The 18295-nt window shown below is 36.9% G+C and overlaps 2 protein-coding genes and 1 pseudogene across 3 annotated transcripts; all 3 read right to left on the bottom strand.

Annotated features, from left to right (window-relative positions):
* Nucleotides 1–534: 534 nt before the first annotated feature.
* Nucleotides 535–3331, bottom strand: LOC127153385 (interferon-induced protein 44-like). Its single transcript, XM_051094446.1, has 7 exons — nt 2752–3331; nt 2382–2436; nt 2107–2302; nt 1867–2019; nt 1323–1494; nt 1119–1219; nt 535–720 (listed from the first exon to the last, which is right to left on the bottom strand). The coding sequence occupies exons 1-7, from the start codon at nt 3329–3331 to the stop codon at nt 535–537; spliced, it is 1443 nt and encodes a 480-aa protein (XP_050950403.1).
* Nucleotides 3332–9959: 6628 nt separating this feature from the next.
* On the bottom strand, nt 9960–13248 carry LOC127154024 (interferon-induced protein 44-like). 2 transcript variants are annotated; one of them, XM_051095398.1, is made up of 8 exons: nt 13100–13248; nt 11961–12471; nt 11797–11851; nt 11526–11721; nt 11289–11441; nt 11047–11218; nt 10857–10957; nt 9960–10777 (listed from the first exon to the last, which is right to left on the bottom strand). In XM_051095398.1, exons 2-8 carry the CDS (start codon nt 12469–12471, stop codon nt 10592–10594), a joined length of 1374 nt encoding a protein of 457 aa, XP_050951355.1. In that variant the 5' UTR covers nt 13100–13248; the 3' UTR covers nt 9960–10591. The 2 variants fall into 2 exon arrangements, with proteins under 2 accessions (XP_050951355.1, XP_050951357.1); XM_051095400.1 differs by having other exon boundaries at nt 11961–12090; nt 13100–13216.
* Nucleotides 13249–15834: 2586 nt separating this feature from the next.
* LOC127153384 (interferon-induced protein 44-like) lies at nt 15835–17971 on the bottom strand (annotated as a pseudogene).
* Nucleotides 17972–18295: the final 324 nt, after the last annotated feature.

Here is an 18295-nt window from a genome sequence, read left to right as displayed (position 1 = left end):
TGTGTATATATATATATATATATATATATATATATATATATATATATATATATATATATATATATATATATACATATATACATATATAGTAAATCCTTCCAAAATTACCTAACTCAGAAATGAGCAAAATTACATGCGAGTTCAAACTTTTGTCACTTTCTTCACCACTGATGAGTGTGTATACTGTGTATAATATATACTGGGCCTATACTGTATATAATGTGTATGTGTGTCATTATTGTTGTTTTATTTGTATTATTATATATATAATGCTTATACAGTTTTAACATATTGAATTCTCCATGTTTTTTTTTTTCTGTTAACTCATAATCATGGAACAACAGTAAACAACCAACTGACAAAAGCAAAAGCCTGAAAAGTATACAAGTACCTTATATGCATTTTTTTGAATGGATTTTCTATGACGATAAATAAACTAGAACATCCAAACAGAACAGAATAAAATATTTTAACTTAAGATGTGCTGATCAAGATACACAGCACTTTATAATCAGGTCTATAATACACAGCACTTTATTTGGGTTCGTCCTCCGTGGGACAGACATCATCCAGATAGTCGTCTGCGAAGTTGAGCATCTGCTGTAGAGCGGTGAGAAGCAGGACGTCACAGTTGAGCTCCAGCTCCAGCTCCTGACTGTAGTTCTTCACCGGTAACACACAAGACACCGGCACACCCAACCGAGAGCTCACCTCCTGAACCTGCACAGACAAAACATCTCATTTGCATTTAAGCATTAATGATACTACATGATACTAATGATACTATCACAAATACTTGAAGCAGTTCATCATAGAGTGAACAATATTCATAGTATACAATGCTAGGTTTATCAGAAAGTTACAGTATGAAAAAAGGTAGAAATGCAGACAAGAAAAATAAGATGATGTTTTTGTGTGCGTTTATTAGTTTGTCGCGTGAATAAATGTTGCAGAAGTGTCTTCAGCTACTTCATGAAAGTTGTGATGGTTTCCACAGTTTGGGCTGAAAACTCATACCACCAGAGATGAACAGAGAGAGGTACGGTTTTGGGGAGTGACTTTGTTTTTTGTTGTGAAGTCCTGTAGAAACAGCTTGTGATCAAGTGACCGCATCTCACCTTTGTTTTGATGTAGGAGCTGACATAAAGGCTTTGAAGATCTTTCTCCACCTCAGGACGTGCTTCATCTACTTTTGTCATCAAAACCATCTGGGGAATGGCTGAAATCATGTCAATAATTATTAGTTAGTCATGGAATATTTGCAATAAAACAGGAGTTAGTCAGTAGATTATAATTATTCTTTGACATAACAGCTCACTTACCCAGTGAGTTCACTTTTCTTCGTATAGAAGCAAATCTTTTCTCTAGTTTGTCAGACATGAGGGAGATTTTGGTGGTGTCTATCACGTACACCACGCAGTGGATCTTCTCCTGTAGAGATGCAGGTCTGGACATCTTTTGCTCATCAGGATGGAATGGTACTGTGGGGTTGAACTGAATCAAGAGGATTTAAGATGACGTATATTAAATAACATCTTTAATCAGAAACTTCAGTTTATATTTCAGCCACTCATTATGGAGATGCACTCTTAAAAATAAATGATGCTTCACGATGCCATAGAAGAACTTTTTTTAGTCTAAATGGTTCCATAAAGAACCTTTAACATCTGAAGAACATTTCTGTTTCACAAAAGGCTCTTTGTGGTGAGAGAAGGTTCTTTAGATTATAAAAAAGTAAGAAAAAGATGGTTCTTTAAAGAACCTTTGACTAAATGGTACTTTGTGGAACCAAAAATGGCTCTTCTGTGGCATCGCTGTGAAGAACCTTTTAAGCACCTTTATTTTTAAGAGTGTGAGTGCACTTACTTTATAGCGGTCTGGTACGTGACCTTGAAGAATGCTGCTGATGTCCTCAATATCCAGTCCTGCACCTGATTGCTCCTCCAGTCCCATGGTGTCACACAACACAAATGGCAATGGCTTTCCCTGACGACCGTCTTTTACTGGATATGTGCGAAACTACCAACCAAGAAGAGAATCACATCAAGACCTGAAGTCATTAAGAGACGTTCCTTGAGCTCTACTATAATCTCACTGAATCTGTACCTGTGTGGTGACACTAGTGCCTGCAGATCCTGACATGGCTTTGCTGGTAATGCGGCCCATGAAGATGGAGTTGATGGAGTTGAAGAAGCTGGATTTTCCAGCACCTACAGGACCAATCATTAGGATTCGGACACGGCTGACAGACGTCACCAGGGGTTTATGATTCCTGATCATTTCCATGAGCTCATCTCTTTGTCTACAACAGAGATCACAATTTTATTATTGTACAATCCTGCATGAAATCGGCAGTAAAATAACTTGACTAAAATACTTACTCATCTGTCCACAGAACATTTCTCCATGGCTTCATCGTGGCACTGATCTGAGGAACTGGAAAATTATGTATTAGTTTTATTATACAACTTCTTTTTGGCGGTAACATTAACGACACATTTTAAAAGAATGGAGTCATAAATGTATATAATGTACTGTACACAACAGAAAATGTACTGGTAATTTTCTGCCAGGAAATTATGCAGCAACTTTATGGACATTTTATGGACATTTATTAAAATTCATTCTTATTAATACAGTCAATTAATAAAAATGATGTTTATCATGCCATATTATTGCAATTTTTTACAGTGTACATGTGTCCATAAAATAGAGTAAGTGATACATTTTTATTTTTAAGAAATTACTTACTTTCTTCCACTTTATACACCTCACATTCACACAGTTCAGTGTCATTCCCATATAGTGTGGCAGGACTAAAACTGAATGCATCAACCTTCACTTTATTATATGTGTTTTGATTATGCAAATATAGTTGGTTGGTTGTTGCCCTCACTACGCCATAGGGGTATTCATTTTGCTTTTGATCGTACACACATGGTTGATTCTTGTAGCAAAAGTACAGTTGTTGGCCAAAATTGGGCATTCCAGTATCATCATAACGTGCATCACATCCACTGTTAACTTTGATGCAGAGAGTGGCTCCACATCGAATGCTGAACAAGAAAGCCTCTTTATCTGTAATTTGCTTCCTGCTCTGAGCATAATCTACACTGGTGTATCCACCAAAGATGTAGCCTGAATGGTTGTAGGCTACAAGTAAGGTGGGGCCCTGATGGTCACATCGCTGATGGAAGGCAGACGCTTGATATCCATGAACTGAAGCTTTGTAGAGAAGAGTGAGTTTCACATCACCCAGCAGGTCACAGAGCTGCTTTCTTTGCTCTTCTTTTAAATTAGAAGTGAGAGGAGCAATGCTGAGCTTTTCCATCCTTTTTTGCATCTTTAAGCCAAGACAAAAAGACATGCAAATATGAATTAAAGATCTTTTATGTATACATAACACATACAATTTAATTTACTTTGTTGTTATTTTGTATTAATTCTTATTTAGTCAGTTATTTATGATGTTATCTTTCCAAGTACATTTTAAAGTCAGCATTTGCTGAATTATTACAGTTAACACAAATTTTAACAGCATTGATACTACATACTTTAACTAAAGCACGTTTCTACGTAAACAAGTGCGTTTTTAACATTTTAAGATGTAGAAGCTAACATTATTTGCGAACAGGTATCGCAGCTCAGGGTGGAGCCACATGAAAGGCTTCATTTGTGTTTGCCTACGGCGATGGTTTGCATGGGGTAGTAGTGATGCCCTGACAGGAACTAGACCATTTAACTAGAAATGAAACTAAAATGTAGGCTACGACAAAGAAATAATTCATTAATCATTTAACTGATCATTAAAAACTGGCTTTTATTTAATCACCGCAATTCAATAACTTAGTTTTAAAACATGAACATTGAATATTAACCTTTATGATATTTATATTGACTTTGAAGATTACCTTGTAGTATCTTTGTGATGAAACACTGAAAATGCTCTTCGAGAAGGATTCGTACAGCAGGTCGTCAAACTCCTATAAAATAACACGGCTCTGAGAAATAACAGTTGACATTACTTTGGACAGTGACACCGCCTACAAACAAACAAACAAACAAGGAAGCCAAAGACAAACTTAAAATTAACATTAATTTAAATCTTACACTTTATATATTTATATATCTATCTATCTTTTTATGTACTTCTTATGTAACGTGTTGTGTTACTTTTGAGTTACTTTTCCCCTCGTCTGGGCTAGGATTGCTTGTTTGTTTGTTTTTTACAGTTTTTCTCAGTCGCTTTGGTGCATTTCTCAAATCATCCTTAACATTTGCAAAGAAGTATGTGCATTTCTCAAAACAATTTGTACAAACAGCACAACACAATGGATTACCTGCAAAAGCCTGTAACTTACTCAAAATCTTTAGTTCATCTATCAAAAGTAAGTATGCATGTCAATGAACATATCAGTGCCATCAGAATGAAAAGCCCTGTGTCATTTTTCACAAACAAGATAGTCAAAATGTTTAAGTCATGTTGTCAATCAAACAGTGTACTCTATTAGCATTACCTGGTGTAAGCTATGGCAATAGTTTGCATGACAGTTACTGTATTGAAATTCAGAAGGCTGCCGTTCTTATGTGTGCCATATATCCATTTCAAAAGTACAAATGTACACATTATTGTATGCGAGATATTGACTGAAAGAGACTGGATAGGACAAAAAAAGAAAAAAGAAAAGAAAAAAACACATTACAGAGTCATATACAAAGAAATATCCCTGATAGTAAATGTACATCTCTAAGACGTCTATTTTATGTCTACATCTGCAAGATTTATTTTTTAGAGTGTTTGCTCATCTGCACGTTTCATACCAGGTGTCAAATAGACTTTTTATTTTTTAGACTTTTCTTTACTGTAAGATGTTTATGATTTAGAGTGTATGTAAAAGTGACATCTTACAGATCTCTGTCACATGTTTGTACATGGCAGATGCACAAAAGTGAAAATAGAAAAAAAAAAAAAAAAAAGACAAACACAGGAATCACCCCTTAGGCAGAACTTTGCTTTTGCATACAGCACTGTATGAGGAATTTTAGAGAACTGGTTTGTTATTGGTTACAGTTTTTTTCAATTGCTAACAAGCATTTACCAATACTTGAAGTACTTTTTCTAAACTCTTAACACAGCAACACACCTACATCAAACAATTAGCCAAATTGTTAATTTTCTGGCCAAAACCATATTTTGTTAAATAAATACAAACTCTACATTTCAAAATGCTGAATACCTCTTCTACATATACCAACTCTATCAAAACACAGCAAACCCGATTCAAAAACGAGTCATTCGGTCAAAACATTACCACTAGTTTCTATCCAACAGAAACATATAGTCAATCACAGTGACTGTCAAAATACTAACAGTTGATGGCTTTGCAAAAACTGCATTGATTTGCCAAATATAACAGACAATATTTAAATCTGTTGTTTTTTTTTTTGTTTTTTGTTTTGTTTTTTTTGTTTGTTTGTTTGTTTTTTTGTAATTTGATTTTACCCTAAACAGAAACCCATTTTACATTTTTAGGTGTTGAATGTGTTCTTTCTTGGATATATACTATCTAAAACTGAATGAGTCATCATTACTTTATAGAATGTACAATAGAAAAAGATAGGTTCCTCTATGCAGAAATTATATTGGAACATTGATTACAATTGCTTTCCAGTGGGTCGAGGTTGGATGTGGATGGTGCCCTATGATAGCTGATGCCAGTGATCAACAGAAATTCCAACATATGTGGCCTTTGGTTACTAAGCAAGCTTGTTTCCGTCACAGAAAAAAAAAGAAAATATGATAATTGTGACCATTTTTATCTCACAATTCGGACGTATATTCTTGGAATTCCAAGTTTACATCTTGCAATTCAGACTTTATCAGAATTGTGAGATAAAAAGTCACAATTCCCCTGTACCCTTTATATTCCATGGCAGACATAAGCTTTCGTAGGTTCCACATGTGTAAGGGAAAAAAAAACAAGCATAAAAATGCCCAGTCCAGCACACATTCTTACTCCTCTCCCCTACCTTTTCTTCTCCCCTTTTCTGGTCCAACTACTCCTCTACCTCCTACAACTATTTCTCTCCCTCTCCCAGACATTATTTTTTCGCTCCTTGATTCTTTGTGTTGTTCTGCATCCACAAAACCAATTCAAAGAGGTCTTTTTATGTTGATGTAATGGAAAGAGCTTCAACACCTCTTTATTCCTCTAAATGAGAATGGAATCAGCTATTTCTAAATATTTCATTGATCTGTTACTTAAAAATGCTTATTAGTTGTTAAAATATTTTATAAAGAAATATTTTTCAATACTTTTGAGCTGCTGTTGTTGCAGACGTAGAAGCTTTATACTGAATTTAAGGTTTGGAACATTAGATCTTCATTTCTGATATGCTGTGTTTAAGCATTTGCAAATAAAACTAAAAAGATCCATGATTTTGGTTTTGGGTAAGCTTGTATGAAAAGAAAATGTATGCATTTTAGAAACGTGGTAATTGACTGCATATTGTGTGAAAACAACACAAATTGCGTTAATGGTTTGGTCACAACAGACGGATGTTGTGCTTATTGTGTTTAGAGTTTTGAAAATGTGACTACAGATAGGACAAAAGGATGTTAGCAACTGAAAAAAACTGTAAACACCCTGTTCTGATGACGCAAGAGTTGCAATTATGGCAGTTGAGAAGACCATTCTTTGTGTTCTTTTTGAAGAATTTTCGGAGCCTGATGAATCGGTATATACGTGTTTAATACTGCAAATCCCTGCTGAAAAAAGAACAGCCTAAGTCAAGCTGGTTTAAGCTGGTCTCCCAGCCTAGTCATAGCTGGTTTATCAAGCTGGTTTTAGAGGGGTTTTGACCACTTTTTTTAGCTGGTCAAGCTGGTTTTAGCTGGTCAGCCAGGCTGGTCTTAGCTGGTCAGGCTGGTCTTAGCTGGTTTTAGCTGATCAGGCTGGTCTTAGCTTCTTTTGGCTGGTCAGCCAGGCTGGTCTTAGCTGGTCAACCTGGTCTTAGCTGGTTTAAGCCAGTCAGGCTGGTCTTAGCTGGTTTTAGCTGGTCAGCCAGGTTGGTCTTAGCTTCTTTTAGCTAGTCAGCCAGGCTGGTCTTAGCTGGTCAACCTAAAGTCTATGTTAGCTATAATGTATATCTAATCTAACAAATAGCCCCAATTCTAGTGGATTCCTTATTTACATCACCAAATGTATACCATTTATAAATGTGTGTTTAAGACTTCAGACTTGTTAACTGATTTTTTTTCTTCTTCTAGAGAATGCAATGAAGGACCCACGAACTGAACGTGCTATGGGTTTGTGCAAAAAGCTTGTCGGGTGTTTCAGCTACAGTTGGAGGAGGAAGAGGGAGCTTTCTGAGGCACAAAAACAGCTCTGTTTACCTGACCGCAAGCTCAAGACGGAGTGTTCGACAAGGTGGGGATCTAGGCAGGCTATGGTGATCAGAATATTGAGCAGCAAGCTGCCATCACCCATGTCCTGTCTTCTGACCGCAAGGCTAGGCACCTCTTGCCAACATGGCAAGACCTGGAAGACCTGGAGGCTGTGGACAAGACTCTCACCCCACTAGCAGACTTCACAGATGCTCTTTCAGGAGAGCAGTATGTCAGTGTCTCTTCTGTGAAACCTGCTCTCCACCTTTTCCAGTCTTTTGTTTTGGCTGTTAAGGAAGATGACTCTGACCTTATTTGCACAATCAAATCAAAGATTGTGGGGTATCTGGAGGAAAAATATCAAGACCAAAAAACACAAGACTTCCTTGACATAGCCACAACCCTCGACCCCAGGTTTAAGATGACTTACGTCGATGAAGATAACAAAACTGCTGTCCAAAACAAACTACAAGATGAGATGCCAAAGTTAACAACAGTTGAGGTAACTCTAGCTATATATTTACTGTGTATTGCAATGTACAAAATTGTTTAAATTGTTAATAAGTTATTTTTAACATGACTAAACTGTGATTAAATAAACATGATTTGTCCTTCACAGGAAAGTCTCCCTACTACAACTAGCAGTAGCAGTCCTGCAAAGAAGACTCGAAAAACCTTAGGAGCCTCTTCAAAGCAGCACAAAGAAACACAGCGCCAACAGATCCAGCCTCACAACAACAACAATCCGTCAGCATGGAGCTACAGTCTTACTTGTTCTTAAGCAACGCTGACAGTGAAGTTGATCCAATAGTATGGTGGAAGGCTCACAAGGAGCAGTATCCTAGAGTGTCTTCACTGGCCAGGAAATACCTTTGCATTCCTGCAACCAGTTCCCCTTCTGAAAGGGTTTTCAGCACAGGAGGCAACATTGTCTCCTAATTCAACCGGTCATCAACCAGTCCATGTTTAGGCTACAGCAGGGCATGCAAATTTGGTCCCTTTTTTGGCCAGACAAAAACTGCACACAAGCTGAATGTAAATGTAAGTATCTGTAAATCCACTGTATGACACTAGATTACATCTTTATTACATCTCCCGTGAACTCCGTGGATAAAGCAGCATTGCGATTAAGAACACTGCTTTAGATATTACATGGAGCGAAGGTGAAAACAAAATGCCGTTGAATCTTTTCTGAAGAAAGTCAGAACCTTAGGGGTAGATTCATATAATTCATTCATTCAAATATTCCTTATAATTCCCGATTTGTGTTTCTGCCGGTGGATGCCAAACCCCCAGTTGCGAAGTGAAACGTAAGGACTGCAAATACATTAGTTACCAAATAATACACACATTCTTTCCTTGAGGGTTGCGCTTCACTAAATAAAATTATTTAATAAATATCTGTTTACAATAAACACTTATTCGCGCGTATACAGGACAATGTTTGAGGGCCTAAATGTAATATCTGATCATATGGGAGAGGAAGGCAGCTGCAAGCCGAGAGGATTCGTGCTGGCACCCTGTCATACAATAATGACATTTGCCATTAAAATAACGCCCAAAATGGCTTCAAATGAACTGAAAATGAGAACAAAGTCGTAAAAGCTGCAATGTTTTTCCTTTTGCTTAAAATGGATGGACACTATCTTGTGTATTTCCGTGGGGATTTGCGCCTATGCCTTTTAAAACATCCGCCGACTTTTCACACAAAACGAAACTATTTTGCGTGCCGTGCGCAAATGAGACTGTTACTTAAAACTGTGCTTTATGCTGTATTGTATGTATTTATCATCAGTCATCAGTTGTTCAAATCGCGGTAATCAAATACAGTTTTAATGATAATTAAAATATGAAACGGTAATACTAACCGTGGGGAATTTTATCATGATTTATCGTCAAACCGGTAATCGTTACATCCCTGAATCCTACTTATTGCTGCTCCGGAATGACAGTTGAAGAAAATCCCGCCTCTGTAATTTACAGCAATATGCTGTACTTTTGCGTCAAACCACCAGCTTGCTTGATTTTATGTTATACTTTATACTATAATTTATTTGTGAAACCACTTTAATAATTTAATCATTTTGACTCAGATAATCGAAAACATTACGATTGAATTGCTTGTTTACTTTCAAAATGTATCAGATTTGCTCAGAATATTGAATATACCCTATGTATATCGTCTAAGAACATTACCTTGGTAGCGTGAGACACTGAAAAACTCTTCGTGTATCACAGGCTTCACTCCAGCAGTTTCCTTCGTCTGCAAAACGTGCGTCGACAGTTCTACAGTATCATGTACGTTACGCAGAACCCTTTTTTTTCTCAATTTATTCCGTTCCGCGATTGGGTTTCTGTAAAGTTAGTATGTATAAAACTACACGATTTTAGCATTCAGGTAAATAAACGTCATTGCCTTAAATTCTATTGTTCGATTCCAACGAATGTGTTTTGTTGAAAACGAATTAATTTAATAAACGTCTTTTTTAATGATTTAGAAACTTTAAAATGGGTTATTAAATATATTTTCTATGTAAAAGTAATAAAAAAATAATTGATACCATGAGTGTCAGAGTGTTTATTTTTATTTTAATCTTGCACAGTTATGAAAGAAACTTGAGGCACAGAATCAAAAACCGTGTTTTCTTTTTAATGCCTATATTTATGTCATTCTAGTGTTATACTTTATACCTAATCATGGCACAGGGAATGTAACAATATATATATAAGGTGGGTAGCAGATTTTCATTAGTTTATTTTAAGTTTATATACTGATTATATTTTTATGTTAACTAGTCTATTTAAACAATCAGTGCTACAAGTGCTTTCCCTGTTGCCAAGCCTACAAAACAGTCAAACTTTATTAGTCCTCATACAGATCATAAAATCACAGGACGTAATAACAAAAATGAAGAATTTACAATCCTTCAAAATACACTATGATAGAAGCAAAAAAGTAAAAGTACAGAGAAATTACACAAATTGAGTGAAAGTTTCAAGACCAAGTGTACTGACGTAACTGTATGCTTAATATAAGATATAAAAAGTAAACTTTTTTGTAGCTCAATGAAATGCTATACCATAAGAGTAGAGAATGTTTCTGCATAAAAGCAAATGACAGAGAATTTGTGTTATGTAAATGAATCACAGTGCTTTCGATTTGGCCTTTTTCTAATCTGTCGTCAGCAGTACTGAGAAAGAACTTTATTTAGGGTTGCCCTCCACAGAACGTATATCATCAAAATAATCATCTGCAAAGCGAAGCATCTGCTGTAGAGCGGTGAGCAGCAGGACGTCACAGTTGAGCTCCAGCTCCAGCTCCTGACTGTAGTTCTTCACCGGTAACACACAAGACACCGGCACACCCAACCGAGAGCTCACCTCCTGAACCTGCACAGACAAAACAACATCTCACTCAACATCTCAGGCCTGTAGAAACAGACCATGTGATCATGTGACCACGTCTCACCTTTGACTTGATGTAGGAACTGACGTAAAGGCTTTGAAGATTTTCCTCCACTAGAGGACATGCTTCATCTACTTTGGTCATCAAGACGATCTGAGCAATGCCTGAAATTGTTGAGGTACGTTTAAAGGCACGTCACATGTACAACCTTCTTTGTAATAATCACAAGATTTCTGTAAATATGTTCACTCACCCAGTGAGTTCACTTTTCTGCGTATGGAAGCAAGTTTTTCCTGTAGTTTGTCAGGCATGATGGAGATTTTGGTGGCGTCTATCACGTACACCACACAGTGGATCTTCTCCTGTAGAGATGCAGGTCTGGAGGCCTTTTGCTCATCAGGTTGAAACGGTGCCATGGGGTTGAACTGAATTGAGAATAATAGAAACTAATAAATATACATTTCCAAACCCAAAAATGTGAACCTGTGCACTTACTTTATAGCGGTCTGGTATGTGACCTTGAAGAATGCTGCTGATGTCCTCAATATCCAGTCCTGCACCTGATTGCTCCTCCAGTCCCATGGTGTCACACAACACAAATGGCAACGGCTTTCCCTCACGACCGTCATTCACTGGATATGTGCGAAACTACCAGTAAACAGGAAATCACTGTGGGACGTTTGTTGTTTTTTGTTCAAAAATCAAGTTCTAAAATCCTGCTAAATTCTGTACCTGTACAGTTAAACTTGTGCCTGCAGATCCTGACATGGCTTTAGTAGTCACATGACCAGTGAAGATGGAGTTGATGGAGTTAAAGAAACTGGATTTTCCAGCACCTACAGGACCAATCATTAGGATTCTGACTTGACTCACAGACGTCATCAGTGGTTTGTGGTTCTGGATCAATCCAATGAGCTCTGCTCTTCGTCTACAACACAGATCAGTTTTATTATTTCAGATTAGCATAGGAAATTAGCAAAAGAGAGATAAAAAAGAAACATACTCAGGTGTCCATAAAACATTCCTCCATGGTTTCTCCTCAACACTGACTTCAGGCTCTGGGAATTGTTGAACAAACATATGAATGTCCGCATGACGTTAAATAAGTTGAATAAGATTATTTTTGTAAAATACATGAAATTGTAATAAAGCTGATGATTGACTTACCCTGTTCCACTTTATACACCTCACATTCATTCAGCTGAGTGTCATTGCCATACATTGATGAAGTATTGATGCTGAATGCATGCCCTCCTTGATGATACACAACTGGTTGGTTGTTGTGACAAAAGTACAACTGCTGACCAAAGTTTGGCCCATTAGCGTCATCATAACGTGCATTATATCCACTGTTAATTTTGATGTAGCTAGAGGTTCCACTTTTAAAGCTGAACAGGAAAGCTTCCTCATCTGTAATTTCCCGGCCACTTCGAGCATAATCTACACTCGTGTATCCACCAAAGATGTAGCCTGAATTGTTGTAGGCTACAAGTAAAGTTGGACCCTGGCGGTCACATCGCTTATGGAAGGCAGAAGCTTTATATCCATGAACTGAAGCTTTGTAGAGAAGAGTCAGTTCCACATTATCTAGTATGGCACAAAGTTGTTCTCCTCGCTCTTCAGGTAAATTAGAAGTGAGGGTCTCTGTGCTGATTTTTCTAACTTTGGCTTTTTGCATCTGTGCCAAAAGAAGTAGAAACTAATTTTAAAAATGTGTTATGTTCTGTTCAGGTGCATGTATGTTCTGTTCTTGTGTTCTTTTTGAATGGGGACTTTAAGCAGCTGTTGTTCTTCTCAAGAACGAGTCTGTGCACTCGTGTGTGGGTGGAGTTTTGGGAAGAAGTTCCAGAAGTTTTTGTCAAAAGCATTTGTTACAGGAGCGGCAAACGCTCACCATATTAAAAGAAAGCCTGAAACCGCTAAGCGAGTCACTAATTTTGATCGTTCCTATCAACTGACTTAATGAATTTTTAACTTTAGTTTTAAATAAAGACTTTAATATACAAATCCGGTCATTTAAAACGCCATTTAGACTAAAAACATGAAATTCTTAACGCATCCTATTTAGATTTTACTATAGCTGCATACCAGTTCGAGAGGCGCTAGCCTGTATATAAATGTGAACGCCTCTCACAAAAAAACTCAAAATATACACCGAATGCACCGAACACTGAAAAGCTAACTCGTTCGATTCATTGCTATTTAATAACCTTTTGTTGGAAGAAACACTGAGTAAAAAACTTTTTAAACCGAATTGTGTGCATTGCTCAGAGAGTTGCTGTTGATTAAAAACTTTTGTCACTTACGTTTTGTAGAGCAAGAAACCTCTTCCGTTTCGTTTGGTCTGTAAATCAACAACAAGGAAGTCCGTAACGTTTGACAGCACGCTCGCTTTGGCGTGACGGTCATACTGTTATATAAAATATCTCAATACAATCATTCATCTCTTCGATTTTTTTTTTTTTACAACACTGACGTTGGCTCTAAACCACAAGGGATTTAAATGTGCAGTAATACAAAACGAAAGTAGCCTAATAGACGTGAGGGTGCTTTCACAACTTTGTGCTGTAACATGCTCAATTTAATAACTGATATCTTTCTGTAATTTATCAATTATATTTAAGAAAAATGTCAAAATTAAATGAATTTAATTCAATACAAATACAAAATACTAATACTAAATCTTGTTAGTATTAGGAGCAAGAAAAATAATACAACAGAGCATCATTCTTCATGGGTTACATATTTTGGACTATGGGGGCGCCATTAAATATAGAAAACCCATGAAAGATTTAAGTTATTTAAAAATCCACATCGTTTTATACATATTTTGGACTATGGGGGGCGCCATTATTTCAATGATGTCAAATGGCTGCACTCCGTGAGCTACTGGTTCTACATGTTGATATTTTTACCGCAACACAACTCGGAAAATAAATAAACCCTGATAGCACATATACATCACAGAGACGTCTATTTGACATCTGCATTTACATCTGGAAGACGTATTTTTTAGAGTGTTTGCTCATCTGCAATACTTCTATAGGACATTTCTTATCAGATGGATGTCTATTAGATGTCTTTAAGATGTTTATGATTTAGAATGTTTGTAAAACTGACATCTTACAGATGTCTGTCAGATGTTTGCAAACAACAGATGCTTTCCAGATCAAGTGATCTTTAAAAGACATCTTGCAGACGTACGTGTGCTATCTGGGCAGCTACTGCGAGAGCTTACAGGTGGTGATGGATATAAGTGTATAGGCTTAAACCAAATGCCGTACCATCGATTTTTTCTAAATCTGAACTGATAAACTCCTTCAGTGTCTGTGGCATTGTGACAAGCATGAGCATGTTTACATCTTGCCAGGATGGCATCTAGCGTTTCTTGTCTTTGCCATTTCTTAGCTTTTTCAGTAGCTGTGGTCTACTAAAGGCCTCAAAGGCATCAGAGCTAAAGTGAAGAGAACAAAGACGTGGAAAGTTTTATAAGTCTACAGGCATCTTCCCATTCTTTTCTCATCTTCTTATCGCTAGGAAAGCAGAAAAGACTTACATCGCTTCTCTTGCTGCCCTTCGACTGAAAATTACAACCACAAGCTGCATAATGTGACATCGTATTAGTGGTCTATTTTTCAAGTTGTGTATTCCAAGTTGTGTTGTGGTAAAAACAGCAATAGATAGTGAAAGTCAGCTGGTCATCAAAGATTACTTCAAAATTTCTGACCAATTTCAATCCCTGAGAAACCCCTGTGACCAGCTGATGTGCCTTGGATACCGCCCCTCCTCAGGCAACCCTGAAAGACCTACCTGTGAGACAGGATTCAAACCAGTTAAGTGGAGTTCAAAAAGGATTCTGCAGTTGTTTTAAGCTGAAGAAGCCTAATTTGGTACTGTTTAGAAACATTTTAGAGTCATAGGGTGCTGAGGTGCTGCAGTACCACGTTATCACAGTTTAATGAACACATTTTTTTTTTTCTGAAGAAATTAAGAGATTTTAAATTGATAAAGATTTAGTAAGGTTATTTGTAAGATGTAGAATGGTTGTAGGCTAAAAGTAAGGTGAAAATCCAAATCCAAAAGGTGGATGTATCTTTTAAAGTAAGAAAGAAAGTGCGATGTTATAGCCAAGAATACGCTTTTTTATTCATGTATCTGGAGCTCTGTATAAACTAAAAGAAAACGTTTATGCTGCGAAATATTTAAAGATGCATTCATATATTACGTTGTGATGACATCTAGTGGTGTGAGTGTGGAAATTTTTGACAAGTTTTAGTTACCGATGCCATCGTAAAACAATCATCTCAGCCATGATTAATGTATTCTACAAGAAGAAGCGTACGATAATAGTTGATGAGAAAGTATTTAGCATTTCATATTTGTCTGGCCATGTAATATCAACATGCGCTTTGGTGACCCGCTCAATGTAAAAACAAAACTTTTGTTAGGCCACAGCAATCATCTCATGGGTTTAAATAAAAGTGCTATTCAATTCTTTACGTAAAACTTTTTTAAAAAGTAAAAATGAGTTTTTTAGAATTTTATAAAGTTTTTTAAGCTTAATTCGTTCTAATAAAAGACAAACAACCTAAAGCTCAGCTAAATGACGTTTGAAATTTATAGCTCTGAAATTAAATTGCGTGCATTTTTTTTTCCATCTTATTCTGTGATTGGGTTTCTGTAAAGTGTGAAAATGAATGTCTGCAGCTAATTAAGTGACATCATGACAGATTTATACATACATCAGTTTGTTCCAAAGACTGTAGTCTTTGTTTTTTTAGTTAAAAAAATACTAAATTTATTCAGTTAGGAATTTAAATATATATTTAATTAAATATATTCTTAAATATAGAGTAGTAATTATATAAAGTAATTTAGTCTTAGAAACATGTATATTTAATTGTTAATTTTTATTTTCATCTTGCACAGTTTTAAATGACTTGCACAAAAGAAAAAGCAACAGTGATTATAATGTAACATGAAAGTGCCATATTTGCAACTTCTTGAATGGTTTTTGGTCAAGATCCCAAAATATAGCATTCTATTTAGGTTTGTCCTCTGTGGGACAGACATCATCCAGATAGTCGTCTGCGAAGTTGAGCATCTGCTGTAGAGCGGTGAGCAGCAGGATGTCACAGTTGAGCTGCAGCTCCAGCTCCTGACTGTAGTTCTTCACTGGTAACACACAAGACACCGGCACACCCAACCGAGAGCTCACCTCTTGAACCTGCACAGACAAAACAACATCTCATTTAGGATTTTGTGTAATTGCACTGGTGGTAGTGGAGTGGTTAAGTGCTTGAAGAAGTGGTGTTTCTTCAGGTGCTTCATGAAAGTTGTGATGTTTGGATGGATCTTGGCAGCTCATTCCACCAGCGAGGAGAGGGTGAAAGTTTTGGAAATTCACTTTTTGAATAAACAACAAGTCATGCTGAGTCCTGTAGGAACAGCTCCTGTGATCATGTGACCGTGTCTCACCTTCGTCTTGAAGTATGCAGTGACATAAAGGCTTTTAAGATCTTTCTCCACATCAGGACATGCTTCATCTACTTTTGTTGTCAAAACCATTTGGGGAATGCCTGAAAATGTGTATGTAATAACCATTAGTTAGTCTTGAAAAAATTGGCATAGACAAGAGTTGTGCAACATACCTTAATTATTGTGTTAGTAACTAAATTATAATTAATCTTTGATATATTTAAAAATGCGGTTGTTTTATTTACCCAGTGAGTTCACTTTTCTGCGTATGGTGGTGAGCTTTTCCTGTAGTTTGTCAGACATGAGGGAGATTTTGGTGGCGTCTATCACGTACACCACACAGTGGATCTTCTCCTGTAGAGATGCAGGTTTGGAGGCCTTTTGCTCATCAGGTTGAAATGGTGTGATGGGGTTGAACTGAATCAAGAGTATTTAAGATTAAGTATATAAAAGAACAGCTTTAATCTGAACCTTCAGGTTGTACTTAAACTAATTTTGGAGATAGCTAAACCATCTTTATGCTCTTACTTTATAGCGGTCTGGTATGTGACCTTGAATAATGCTGCTGATGTCCTCAATATCCAGTCCTGCACCTGATTGCTCCTCCAGTCCCATGGTGTCACACAACACAAATGGCAACGGCTTTCCCGCACGACCATCTTTCACTGGATATGTGCGAAACTACCAACCAAGAAGAGCATCACTTCAAGACCTGAAACTTAGAGACGTTCATTGAGCTCTTAAAAGAAAACACTATAATCCTGTTAAATCTGTACCTGTGTGGTGAGACTAGTGCCTGCAGATCCTGAAATGGCTTTGCTGGTAATGCGGCCCATGAAGATGGAGTTGATGGAGTTAAAGAAACTGGATTTTCCAGCACCTACAGGACCGATCATTAGGTTTCGAAAATGGCTGACAGACGTCGTCAGGGGTTTTTGTTTTCTGATATTTTCCATGAGTTGTGCTCTTCGACTACAAAACAGATCATGTTTTTATATTTCAACAAATTACAGTAGAAAATGGGCATTCAAGAGATCTCAAAAAACATACTCTGCTGTCCACAGAACATTCCTCCATGGCTTTTCCTCAGCACTCACTTGAGAAGCTGGCAAATATTAAATAAAATGTTAACAATAAGGAATGAGGTTATTTAAAGAGTCTCAAACATCTTGCATGACATGACTGTATGTGCATATTAAAACACCTTTACTGATGACTGACTTCTCCACTTTGAACACTTCACATTCATTTAGTTGAGTATCATTTCCATACATCGTTGCTGAATTAAAAGTGAATGCATTTCCTATCTGATTGTACACAGCTGGTTGGTTGTTGTAGCAAAAGAACAACTGTTGGCCAAAGTTGGGCCCTCCAGCATCATCAAGACGTGCATTATGTCCAGCGTTAATTTACATACACACAGGGATCTTGCCCTGAAAGCTGAACAGGAATATGTCCTGATCAGTAATATACTGTCCACTTTGAGCATAATCTACACTGGTGTATCCACCAAAGATGTAGCCTGAACGGTTGTAGGCTACAAGTAAAGTTGGACCCTGACGGTCACATCGCTGATGGAAGGCAGAAGCTTTATATCCATGGACTGAAGCTTTATAAAGAAGAGTGAGTTCCACATCACCCAGCAAACCACAGAGCTGCTTTCTTTTCTCTTCTGTTAAATTAGAAGTGAGGGGGTTCATGCTGAGCTTGAAGCAAAGACAAAAAGAGACAGAAACATGAATAGATTTTATATTTTTGCAAAACTATATAAAAAAGTTGTACTTTGTTATCCTACTCATATAGTTAATTATTTATTAACTTATCTTCTTGAATGCTTATTAAATGCATAAGTATCAGCTGTAATATTCATGAAAATGATGAAAAAATTGGTTTCATTTTCACTGTTAGAAGTAACACTACACCAGTGGCGTTCCATCCTGGTTCTGACCCCCTGATGGACGTCAAACCAAATGAGACCAAAATGAGAACTTTCTAGGGACGTTCCCTGTAGATTATTTTAGGTT

The sequence above is a fragment of the Labeo rohita genome, chromosome 22, assembly GCF_022985175.1.
Source record: "Labeo rohita strain BAU-BD-2019 chromosome 22, IGBB_LRoh.1.0, whole genome shotgun sequence".
NCBI classification, from domain to species: domain Eukaryota; kingdom Metazoa; phylum Chordata; class Actinopteri; order Cypriniformes; family Cyprinidae; genus Labeo; species Labeo rohita.
The sequence above is the reverse complement of the archived record's forward strand: the minus strand, read 5'-3'. Positions and strand labels throughout refer to the sequence as shown.

Excerpts from the sequence above, each read along its gene's own strand:
- LOC127153385 (XM_051094446.1), bottom strand. The coding sequence starts at position 3,331 with ATGGAAAAGCTCAGCATTGCTCCTCTCACTTCTAATTTAAAAGAAGAG. Across the intron at positions 1,495-1,866 it reads ACGTACCAGACCGCTATAAA|TTCAACCCCACAGTACCATT; the intron begins GTAAGTGCACTC and ends CTCTTGATTCAG. Across the intron at positions 1,220-1,322 it reads AAGAAAAGTGAACTCACTGG|CCATTCCCCAGATGGTTTTG; the intron begins GTAAGTGAGCTG and ends ACATGATTTCAG.
- LOC127154024 (XM_051095398.1), bottom strand. The coding sequence starts at position 12,471 with ATGCAAAAAGCCAAAGTTAGAAAAATCAGCACAGAGACCCTCACTTCT. Across the intron at positions 11,722-11,796 it reads AATGTTTTATGGACACCTGA|ACGAAGAGCAGAGCTCATTG; the intron begins GTATGTTTCTTT and ends TCTGTGTTGTAG. Across the intron at positions 11,442-11,525 it reads GCACAAGTTTAACTGTACAG|TTTCGCACATATCCAGTGAA; the intron begins GTACAGAATTTA and ends GTTTACTGGTAG.